The sequence below is a fragment of the Salvelinus namaycush genome, chromosome 15 (assembly GCF_016432855.1).
Source record: "Salvelinus namaycush isolate Seneca chromosome 15, SaNama_1.0, whole genome shotgun sequence".
Lineage (NCBI taxonomy): Eukaryota > Metazoa > Chordata > Actinopteri > Salmoniformes > Salmonidae > Salvelinus > Salvelinus namaycush.
Genome location: NC_052321.1, coordinates 3731932 through 3744638, shown reverse-complemented (window position 1 = coordinate 3744638; position 12707 = coordinate 3731932). Strand labels below are relative to the sequence as shown.

Genomic DNA, 12707 nt, shown 5'->3' with positions numbered 1-12707 from the left:
TCCTCCTCTGGTCCTCTCCTCCTCCTCTGGTCCTCTTCTTGTCCTCTGGTCCTCTCCTCTGGTCCTCTCCTCCTCCTCCTCTGGTCCTCTCCTCCTCCTCCTCTGGTCCTCTCCTCCTCCTCTGGTCCTCTTCTCCTCCTCTGGTCCTCTCCTCCTCCTCTGGTTCTCCTCCTCTGGTCCTCTCCTCCTCCTCTGGTCCTCTTCTTGTCCTCTGGTCCTCTTCTTGTCCTCTTCTTGTCCTCTGGTCCTCTCCTCCTCCTCTGGTCCTCTCCTCCTCCTCCTCTGGTCCTCTCCTCCTCCTCCTCTGGTCCTCTCCTCCTCCTCCCCTGGTCCTCCTCCTCCTCCTACTACATTAACCCTGGTCCTCCTCCTCCTACTACATTAACCCTGGTCCTCCTCCTCCTCCTACTACATTAACCCTGGTCCTCCTCCTCCTCCTCTGGTCCTCTCCTCCTCCTCCTCCTCTGGTCCTCTCCTCCTACTCCTCCTCTGGTCCTCTCCTACTCCTCCTCTGGTCCTCCGGTCCTCTTCTCCTCTTCTGTTCTTCTCCTCCTCCTCTGGTTCCTCTCCTCCTTTCCTCCTCTGGTCCACTCGTCCTCCTCCTCTGGTCCTCTCCTCCTCCTCTGGGGCGACGGGGCTCCTTACGGGGGGCGACGGGGCGCCTTACGGGGGGCGACGGGGCGCCTTACGGGGGGCGACGGGGCGCCTTACGGGGGGCGACGGGGCGCCTTACATTCAAATTGTTATTAATAATAACAATCAGGATGTTGTGTCCAATGGGGTTAATGCAGATGGACAATCAGCCTATTCATTTAGCTGACAAGGTAAAAATCTGTTCTGCCCCTGAGCAAGGCAGTTAACCTACTGTTCGCCGGGCGCCGATGACGTGGATGTTGATTTAAGGCAGCCCTCCTCCACACCTCTCTGATTCAGAGGGGTTGGGTTAAATGAGGAAGACACATTACAGTTGAATGCATTCAGTTGTACAACTGACTAGGTATCCCCATTCCCTTTACTTATAGCCACTATGCTGCATCAGTGGGGCTACAGGTGATAATGCTTGATGCTCTGATAATATAGAGTGGGGGGTAGGGGCCACAATCTGAACTCATCAGGAGGGGCCGCAGTGGCTCGCGGGTCTGCATACCCACACATGCAGTCAAGTCGGCCCTAACCTTTTGTTGCGAGTACATTTTTGTTGTTGTTTTAGAGTGAATTTCCTGCAATTCTCCTCATTTTGCCGTGTGACGTAGAGAAAATGTTTCTGTTTTTTGAAGCATGTTTGATGTAATTCTAAACATTTTCCCATTGGGCAGAGAGAAGATTTTTGCAATTTTAGAACCATGTCAGGTGTCTTCATACCAGTCTGTATGTTACTGGTTCACTCCACACAGTAGCTCAATGCCACTCCTGTTTGCGTATCAGCAATGCAACCAATGATGAAGTGATTATGACAGACACTGGATGTCTCTCAGATGACTCACTATTCCCTACATAGTGCACTACTTTAGACCAGAGACATATGGGGCTCCCGAGTGGCGCAAGGGGCGTCATTACAGTCCCTGGTTCGAATCCAGGCTGTATCACATCCGGCCGTAGTGGTACCAGCGGGTACCACCTGGCTCTGTCCGACAGTACCGAGGATCAAAGCGTTAACCTTCATTAACTAAACCTTCTTTCATCATGTTGCCGTAGGAAAACTAAAGCCCTGTTCAAAGACCGCGTCCTTCCTTGAAATAATCACTGACATGACTGAGGTAGGGGGAAAGCTTTGGGAAGGGAGGAAGCAGTCGAACAAGGCATGTCCCAAAATGGATCTTTATTCCACCAGAGAACCTTGGTTAAAAGTGATGCACTCTATCGGGTGCCATTTTGAGACTCACATAGTGCCTGAATGTGTGATCCTAATTAACGGAGAGAGCCTGGCCTGCCCTTTTGTGTTTGATGGCTCTGGTTTGAAGTTTCCCCTATGTACAGATCTAGGATGAGTTTCCCCTCACCACAACCTAAACCACAACCATTAGTTGGAGAAATGCGAAACTGGTCTAAGATCAGTCGGTGTCTTATTAAAGGGTTTACTCAGTGTTACCCTACTCAGTGTTGATGCATTAAGGATACTGGTATGGTTTGTTGTGATGGTTGGGAGTGTTGGGATCTGTCTCCCCCTACTGACTGGAGTGTGTAATGTCTCAATGCCACTTCAAGCCTTCTTCTCTCCTCCACAGTTGATAAGGTGAAGTTTGAACCTCCGCTGAGGAAGGAAACGGAGGCTCACACTGAAATGGTGAATATATTTAATATTACATAAAGCAATTACATTGGTTATTTGTGATTTTTTTTTTTTTACCTCTTTTTTTTATCTCTTTCCCGTACTGTTTATCAGCCGTATTTTCTCTCATACGTTGGTCGGGAAGTGATTTGTAAATTCCCTCAAATAAAAGGAGTGCGTCCAAAATGGCCCCCTATAGTGGAAGTTCTTTTGACTAGGGTATGGGGTGCCATTTCAGACGCAGCCTGCATTGACTCTGTCCCGGTACCCCCTGTATATAGCCTCCACATTGACTCTGTCCCGGTACCCCCTGTATATAGCCTCCACATTGACTCTGTCCCGGTACCCCCTGTATATAGCCTCCACATTGACTCTGTACCGGTACCCCCTGTATATAGCCTCCACATTGACTCTGTACCGTAACACCCTGTATATAGCCTCCACATTGACTCTGTACCAACACCCTGTATATAGTCTCCACATTGACTCTGTACCAACACCCTGTATATAGCCTCCACATTGACTCTGTACCGTAACACCCTGTATATAGCCTCCACATTGACTCTGTACCGTAACAACCTGTATATAGTCTCCACATTGACTCTGTACCGGTACCCCCTGTATATAGCCTCCACATTGACTCTGTACCGTAACACCCTCTATATAGCCTTCACATTGACTCTGTACCGGTACCCCCTGTATATAGTCTCCACATTGACTCTGTACCGGTACACCCTGTATATAGCCTCCACATTGACTCTGTACCGTAACACCCTGTATATAGCCTCCACATTGACTCTGTACCGGTACCCCTGTATATAGCCTTCACATTGACTCTGTCCCGGTACCCCCTGTATATAGCCTCCACATTGACTCTGTACTAGTACCCCCTGTATATAGCCTCCACATTGACTCTGTACTGGTACCCCCTGTATATAGCCTCCACATTGACTCTGTACTGGTACCCCCTGTATATAGCCTCCACATTGACTCTGTACTGGTACCCCCTGTATATAGCCTCCACATTGACTCTGTACTGGTACCCCCTGTATATAGCCTCCACATTGACTCTGTACCAACACCCTGTATATAGCCTCCACATTGACTCTGTACCGTAACACCCTGTATATAGCCTCCACATTGACTCTGTACCGTAACACCCTGTATATAGCCTCCACATTGACTCTGTACTGGTACCCCCTGTATATAGCCTCCACATTGACTCTGTACTGGTACCCCCTGTATATAGCCTCCACATTGACTCTGTACTGGTACCCCCTGTATATAGCCTCCACATTGACTCTGTACCGTAACACCCTGTATATAGCCTCCACATTGACTCTGTACCGTAACACCCTGTATATAGCCTCCACATTGACTCTGTACCGTAACACCCTGTATATAGCCTCCACATTGACTCTGTACCGTAACACCCTGTATATAGTCTCGTTATTGTTATTTTACTGCTGCTCTTTAATTATTTCTTACTGTTTTTGATTTTTTTATTGTTGTACTTTTCTTAACTGCTTTGTTGGTGAAGGGCTTGTATGTAAGCATTTCACTAACGTCCGTTTTATGTACAAGAGCCTTTGTCAAAGGTAGTTCACTACTATATAGGGTGCCATTTTCTACACTGCCCTGGTGTTATGGAACTAACTGTCTTGTTTGTTAGGATGTGACTAAACAGAGTGACTTCCCCTCCCCCTGGAGCCCATTCGCAGAGGGAGGCATCACGACCAGGTAAGAACCGTGGTAACCGTCGTCATGGGAACGCCTCCGTTATGGCTCCAGGCTTCTGTTTTTTTTTAGCTGGCTGGGCTGTCTCCTGTCTCGTCTTTTCTGGTCCAATGCGAGTCTGCCGTGGGACTACTGAATACCACCGTGGTTAAGCAAAACTGGAATGGCTTCCTCCGCACTTTAAAAATATGTCAAATAAAGCTAGATAAACCAAAAAAGAGGTAATATGTATATATTTTTTAATGCGGACCCATTACATTTTTGGCTGGTTTTACGCCCCCAACAACACTTTTTAAAGAGAGTGGGATGGTTCCTCTCTATTAGACCATGGGTACACAGGACAGCGCGAGAGCCCTGGCGTTAGTAATCAATACCTTTTAGTAATCAATACCTTTAGTAATCAATACCTTTAGTAATCAATACCTTTTAGTAATCAATACCTTTAGTAATCAATTCCTCTGTAAACAATCTACACTGCTCAAGCTTTCTATGTTTCTGTTTTGTCTTTTTATAGGTGTTGAGTAGGTTTTGAACTTTTACTGAGTTTTGTTGTGTGAATCATTTTGTGAATCCTCCCTACTTCCCCTGGCTGTGAGACAAGCCCACACACTACAGGGATCCGTTCCACACACTACAGGGATCCGTTCCACACACTACAGGGATCCGTTCCACACACTACAGGGATCCGTTCCACACACTACAGGGATCCGTTCCACACACTACAGGGATCCGTTCCACACACTACAGGGATCCGTTCCACACACTACAGGGATCCGTTCCACACACTACAGGGATCCGTTCCACACACTACAGGGATCCGTTCCACACACTACAGGGATCCGTTCCACACACTACAGGGATCCGTTCCACACACTACAGGGATCCGTTCCACACACTACAGGGATCCGTTCCACACACTACAGGGATCCGTTCCATGGAGGGTCAAGGGGCTGCATGTCTTTACTTCTCCCTTGTACTTGATTGATCAGGGCCTGTATCCAATCAGCTTCTTACAGTAACAGTGCTCATCTAGGACCAGTTTTCCCCTTTAGATCATAATGAATGAGATTATATGGACAGCGTGGTACTTGATCCTAGATCATAATGAATGAGATTATATGGACAGTGTGGGACCTGATCCTAGATCATAATGAGATTATATGGACAGCGTGGGACCTGATCCTAGATCATAATGAATGAGATTATATGGACAGCGTGGGACCTGATCCTAGATCATAATGAATGAGGTTATATGGACAGCGTGGGACCTGATCCTAGATCATAGTGAATGAGATTATATGGACAGCGTGGGACCTGAGCCTAGATCATAATGAATGAGATTATATGGACAGCGTGGGACCTGATCCTAGATCATAATGAGATTATATGGACAGCGTGGGACCTGATCCTAGATCATAATGAATGAGATTATATGGACAGCGTGGGACTTGATCATAATGAATGAGATTATATGGACAGCGTGGGACCTGATCCTAGATCATAATGAATGAGATTATATGGACAGCGTGGGACTTGATCCTAGATCATAATGAATGAGATTATATGGACAGCGTGGGACCTGATCCTAGATCATAATGAATGAGATTATATGGACAGCGTGGGACCTGATCCTAGACCAGCACTCCTACACTGAAATGCTTTATGAATACAGGCCCAGGTCACTGATTAGTCCCACTCACCTTGTTATCTAGATCTTAATTGTACCCAAATTGAAAAGAAATGACCAAAATATACACTAGATACCTTCATGGAATGAATTTGACACCCCTGGACTAACCTGTTTCAAATCACCTCAGTTTGTGTGGAGCTAGCTACCCTGTTCTCTTCTTAAAGCATGACTGTTGACCCTACACGCCTGTCCCCGTGTAGTCTGGCGTGTTGATCGGCGTTGTACCTCGTTGTGTACGAGCAACGTCCTTGTTCGTCCATGTGCTTTGACTGTCCTTTTGTTTCTTTTGTTTCTTCTTCTTTCCTTCCTTCCTTTCTGTTGCTCTCTTCTTCGCCTGTCCTTCCAAAGGAGCCTTCTGAAAAGCGTTGAGGACGAGTTGTTCCAACGGTAACACTAACAACACCCTGTGTATGTTTTCCCCAATGGCACCCTATTCCCTATTTTAGTGCACTACTTTTGACCAGAGCCAGTATGAACCCAATAGGCCCCGGTCAAAAGTAGTGCACTATATAGGGAATAGGGTGCTTAATGGGGAGGCTACTTGAGTGTCCTGTGGTAGGATGCCATTGACCCACTCCACTCCATTATCTGTTGTGATGGCAGCCTGGCCGATGGTGTTAAAGGCAGCTGCTGTGCTGTGGCCTGGCTGTGTGTCACCCTGCTCCGTTCATACCCATCCTGATGCCCTGCCGTGCTCTAACGTAGCTGTAGAACCAACCAGTCTGTTGTGGACCTGTAAACCCAATCGTTTCAATTCAACAATGTTTTTGGTCACTTTTTCCACAACCTAAATATGCTGCACCCGCCCGCGAGTTCTGAAACATTGTCTTGTCTGTCTACTCAACAGAATGTTAAACTAGTTACAGTGGTAGCCTACACACTTAGAACCAATATGTAAAACGAGTTACAGTAGTAGCCTACACACTTAGAACCAATATGTAAAACTAGTTACAGTAGTAGCCTACACACTTAGAACCAATATGTAAAACTAGTTACAGTAGTAGCCTACACACTTAGAACCAATATGTAAAACGAGTTACAGTAGTAGCCTACACACTTAGAACCAATATGTAAACTAGTTACAGTAGTAGCCTACACACTTAGAACCAATATGTAAACGAGTTACAGTAGTAGCCTACACACTGAGAACCAATATGTAAACTAGTTACAGTGGTAGCCTACACACTTAGAACCAATATGTAAACTAGTTACAGTGGTAGCCTACACACTTAGAACCAATATGTAAACTAGTTACAGTAGTAGCCTACACACTTAGAACCAATATGTAAACTAGTTACAGTGGTAGCCTACACACTTAGAACCAATATGTAAACTAGTTACAGTGGTAGCCTACACACTTAGAACCAATATGTAAACTAGTTACAGTAGTAGCCTACACACTTAGAACCAATATGTAAACTAGTTACAGTAGTAGCCTACACACTTAGAACCAATATGTAAACTAGTTACAGTGGTAGCCTACACACTGAGAACCAATATGTAAACTAGTTACAGTAGTAGCCTACACACTTAGAACCAATATGTAAACTAGTTACAGTGGTAGCCTACACAGTTAGAACCAATATGTAAACTAGTTACAGTAGTAGCCTACACACTTAGAACCAATATGTGAACTAGTTAGTGGTAGCCTACACACTGAGAACCAATATGTAAACTAGTTAGTGGTAGCCTACACACTGAGAACCAATATGTAAACTAGTTAGTGGTAGCCTACACACTGAGAACCAACAGGATGTAAACTAGTTACAGTGGTAGCCTACACACTGAGAACCAATATGTAAACTAGTTACAGTAGTAGCCTACACACTTAGAACCAATATGTAAACTAGTTACAGTGGTAGCCTACACACTTAGAACCAATATGTAAACTAGTTACAGTAGTAGCCTACACACTTAGAACCAATATGTAAACTAGTTACAGTGGTAGCCTACACACTGAGAACCAATATGTAAACTAGTTACAGTGGTAGCCTACACACTTAGAACCAATATGTAAACTAGTTACAGTAGTAGCCTACACACTGAGAACCAACAGGATGTAAAACTAGTTACAGTGGTAGCCTACACACTTAGAACCAATATGTAAACTAGTTACAGTAGTAGCCTACACAGTTAGAACCAATATGTAAACTAGTTACAGTAGTAGCCTACACAGTTAGAACCAACATGTAAACTAGTTACAGTAGTAGCCTACACACTTAGAACCAACAGGATGTAAACTAGTTACAGTAGTAGCCTACACAGTTAGAACCAATATGTAAACTAGTTACAGTAGTAGCCTACACAGTTAGAACCAACAGGATGTAAACTAGTTACAGTGGTAGCCTACACACTTAGAACCAATATGTAAACTAGTTACAGTGGTAGCCTACACACTTAGAACCAATATGTAAACTAGTTACAGTGGTAGCCTACACACTGAGAACCAATATGTAAACTAGTTACAGTGGTAGCCTACACACTTAGAACCAATATGTAAACTAGTTACAGTGGTAGCCTACACACTGAGAACCAATATGTAAACTAGTTACAGTGGTAGCCTACACACTTAGAACCAATATGTAAACTAGTTACAGTAGTAGCCTACACACTTAGAAACAATATGTAAACTAGTTACAGTAGTAGCCTACACACTGAGAACCAACATGTAAACTAGTTACAGTAGTAGCCTACACACTTAGAACCAACAGGATGTAAACTAGTTACAGTGGTAGCCTACACACTTAGAACCAATATGTAAACTAGTTACAGTGGTAGCCTACACACTGAGAACCAACAGGATGTAAAACTAGTTACAGTGGTAGCCTACACAGTTAGAACCAATATGTAAACTAGTTACAGTGGTAGCCTACACAGTTAGAACCAATATGTAAACTAGTGACAGTAGTAGCCTACACACTGAGAACCAATATGTGAACTAGTTACAGTGGTAGCCTACACACTTAGAACCAATATGTAAACTAGTTACAGTAGTAGCCTACACAGTTATAACCAACAGGATGTAAACTAGTTACAGTGGTAGACTACACACTTAGAACCAATATGTAAACTAGTTACAGTGGTAGCCTACACACTTAGAACCAATATGTGAACTAGTTACAGTGGTAGCCTACACACTTAGAACCAATATGTAAACTAGTTACAGTAGTAGCCTACACACTTAGAACCAATATGTGAACTAGTTACAGTGGTAGCCTACACACTTAGAACCAATATGTAAACTAGTTACAGTAGTAGCCTACACAGTTAGAACCAATATGTGAACTAGTTAGTGGTAGCCTACACACTGAGAACCAATATGTAAACTAGTTAGTGGTAGCCTACACACTGAGAACCAACAGGATGTAAACTAGTTACAGTGGTAGCCAATACACTGAGAACCAATATGTAAACTAGTTACAGTAGTAGCCTACACACTGAGAACCAATATGTAAACTAGTTACAGTGGTAGCCTACACACTTAGAACCAATATGTAAACTAGTTACAGTAGTAGGCTACACACTTAGAACCAATATGTGAACTAGTTACAGTGGTAGCCTACACACTTAGAACCAATATGTAAACTAGTTACAGTAGTAGCCTACACAGTTAGAACCAACAGGATGTAAACTAGTTACAGTGGTAGACTACACACTTAGAACCAATATGTAAACTAGTTACAGTGGTAGCCTACACACTTAGAACCAATATGTAAACTAGTTACAGTAGTAGCCTACACACTTAGAACCAATATGTGAACTAGTTAGTGGTAGCCTACACACTGAGAACCAATATGTAAACTAGTTAGTGGTAGCCTACACACTGAGAACCAATATGTAAACTAGTTAGTGGTAGCCTACACACTTAGAACCAATATGTAAACTAGTTACAGTGGTAGCCTACACACTTAGAACCAATATGTAAACTAGTTACAGTAGTAGCCTACACACTTAGAACCAATATGTAAACTAGTTAGTGGTAGCCTACACACTTAGAACCAATATGTGAACTAGTTACGGTGGTAGCCTACACACTTAGAACCAATATGTGAACTAGTTACAGTGGTAGCCTACACACTTAGAACCAATATGTAAACTAGTTACAGTAGTAGCCTACACACTGAGAACCAATATGTAAACTAGTTACAGTAGTAGCCTACACACTTAGAACCAATATGTAAACTAGTTACAGTAGTAGCCTACACACTGAGAACCAATATGTAAACTAGTTACAGTAGTAGCCTACACACTTAGAACCAATATGTAAACTAGTTACAGTAGTAGGCTACACACTTAGAACCAATATGTGAACTAGTTACAGTGGTAGCCTACACACTTAGAACCAATATGTAAACTAGTTACAGTAGTAGCCTACACACTTAGAACCAATATGTAAACTAGTTACAGTAGTAGCCTACACACTTAGAACCAATATGTAAACTAGTTACAGTAGTAGCCTACACAGTTAGAACCAATATGTAAACTAGTTACAGTAGTAGCCTACACACTTAGAACCAATATGTAAACTAGTTACAGTGGTAGCCTACACACTTAGAACCAATATGTAAACTAGTTACAGTAGTAGCCTACACACTGAGAACCAATATGTAAACTAGTTACAGTAGTAGCCTACACACTTAGAACCAATATGTAAACTAGTTACAGTAGTAGGCTACACACTTAGAACCAATATGTGAACTAGTTACAGTGGTAGCCTACACACTTAGAACCAATATGTAAACTAGTTACAGTAGTAGCCTACACACTTAGAACCAATATGTAAACTAGTTACAGTAGTAGCCTACACACTTAGAACCAATATGTAAACTAGTTACAGTAGTAGCCTACACAGTTAGAACCAATATGTAAACTAGTTACAGTAGTAGCCTACACACTTAGAACCAATATGTAAACTAGTTACAGTGGTAGCCTACACACTGAGAACCAATATGTAAACTAGTTACAGTAGTAGCCTACACACTTAGAACCAATATGTAAACTAGTTACAGTAGTAGCCTACACACTGAGAACCAATATGTAAACTAGTTACAGTAGTAGCCTACACACTTAGAACCAATATGTAAACTAGTTACAGTGGTAGTCTACACACAAGATCAACTGTCTGTTCATCTGTTAAATTCTACTGTGTTATAAACCGCGCTCCCTTTCAGAGTCACAAAATACTTGAACTAGTAGCCGATCTAATAGACCCAGTTTAAATGAGATGCGCATGGTAAGTTGTAGTAGGCTGACGCTTCTTTGGAAATATGAATCCAACATGGCCAGAAAAGATTAGGAATTTATTATGTTTCTAAAATTAAATATTGTTTACTTGAGACGTTAGAAATGACAGCAGGCTATTCAGACGTACAGTCGTTAAAAACATCTACTGTTCTGTCTTTAAACTGCACTCCGGTTCGCATAAAGCAAAAATACTTGCAGTAGTTGATCTATTTACTACTGTAAAGTGGGTCCAATTAAAGAGATGGCACGTTCTATGCCTGTAGGCTACTTCACCAGTATGAAACCATCACTATCCGAAAAGATGAATTTATTCTGCAATGATTATAGAAATTAAATGAGAAATAGATGCCCATATCTAACTAGTTTAGAATGCAAAGATAAAAAATAAAATAAAAAAAACACTAACGGCAAATGGAAAAGAGACCTTGGCCTCAGCGTCAATCCCTGTCAAAATAAAGGGGAAAATATCTATAAAAAATGTATGCATCTTGTTATTACCTGTTTTGTTTTTATGAAGTAGCTTGTCATATACCAAATTGCATAAAATAATAGTCTACTTCCTGCTGCAATGCAATACTTCAACCACTACAAAATGCTAGTCTACTTCCTGCTGCAATGCAATACTTCAACCACTACAAAATACTAGTCTACTTCCTGCTGCAATGCAATACTTCAACCACTACAAAATACTAGTCTACTTCCTGCTGCAATGCAATACTTCAACCACTACAAAATACTAGTCTACTTCCTGCTGCAATGCAATACTTCAACCACTACAAAATACTAGTCTACTTCCTGCTGCAATGCAATACTTCAACCACTACAAAATACTAGTCTACTTCCTGCTGCAATGCAATACTTCAACCACTACAAAATACTAGTCTACTTCCTGCTGCAATGCAATACTTCAACCACTACAAAATACTAGTCTACTTCCTGCTGCAATGCAATACTTCAACCACTACAAAATACTAGTCTACTTCCTGCTGCAATGCAATACTTCAACCACTACAAACTGTGCGTACGCATGGTCTAAGGTTTGCGGAAAGCTAAGCACATTCTCACGTCAAGTTACATTTTTATAAATGCCAACTTTTCTGTGAACTGGCGTGCTCATGTTTTGGGGTATATTTTGTACATACGCAACATATATAAATAAGGCCCCAGGCTCCTATTCTCTCTGAGTCACAGAGGGCCCAGGCTTCTATTCTCTCTGAGGAACGAGTCATTTACTTCATAAGCATCATCATGGAAACCAGGGTTGGGCTCAATTCCAGTCAGTTCAGGAAGTACACTGACATCCCAATTCTCTTCAATACTTGTAGATTTGGAATTTGGTTTACTTTCTGAATTGACTGGAATTGAAATGGAATTGACCACAACCCTGGTGGTAACATTACACCCCCCCCCCCCCAGCCCTGACCTCACTGTTCCTCTCAGCCCTGACCTCCCTGTTCCTCCCCTCTCTGACCTCCCTGTTCCTCCCCTCTCTGACCTCCCTGTTCCTCCCCTCTCTGACCTCCCTGTTCCTCCCCTCTCTGACCTCCCTGTTCCTCCCCTCTCTGACCTCCCTGTTCCTCCCCTCTCTGACCTCCCTGTTCCTCCCCTCTCTGACCTCCCTGTTCCTCCCCTCTCTGACCTCCCTGTTCCTCCCCTCTCTGTTCTCTTCTCCTCCCTCTGATCTGTCATTCTCTCTGTCTTGCCCCAGGGGACATATGGCCCATCTGGAGGACGCCTTTGAAGACGTGGAGCTGTAAGTGCTGCCAA

At 43.0% G+C, this 12707-nt stretch overlaps 1 protein-coding gene across 2 annotated transcripts in view; it reads left to right on the top strand.

The window, feature by feature from the left end:
- map4k5 (mitogen-activated protein kinase kinase kinase kinase 5) overlaps window positions 1-12707 on the top strand; it is a 113413-nt gene that overhangs the window by 35844 nt on the left and 64862 nt on the right. For both annotated transcript variants that reach the window (XM_039009210.1, XM_039009211.1), the window contains 3 exons: window positions 2226-2284; window positions 3942-4009; window positions 12649-12693. In XM_039009210.1, the coding sequence (XP_038865138.1) occupies window positions 2226-2284; window positions 3942-4009; window positions 12649-12693 (172 nt within the window). The remainder of the gene's footprint in view (window positions 1-2225; window positions 2285-3941; window positions 4010-12648; window positions 12694-12707) is intronic.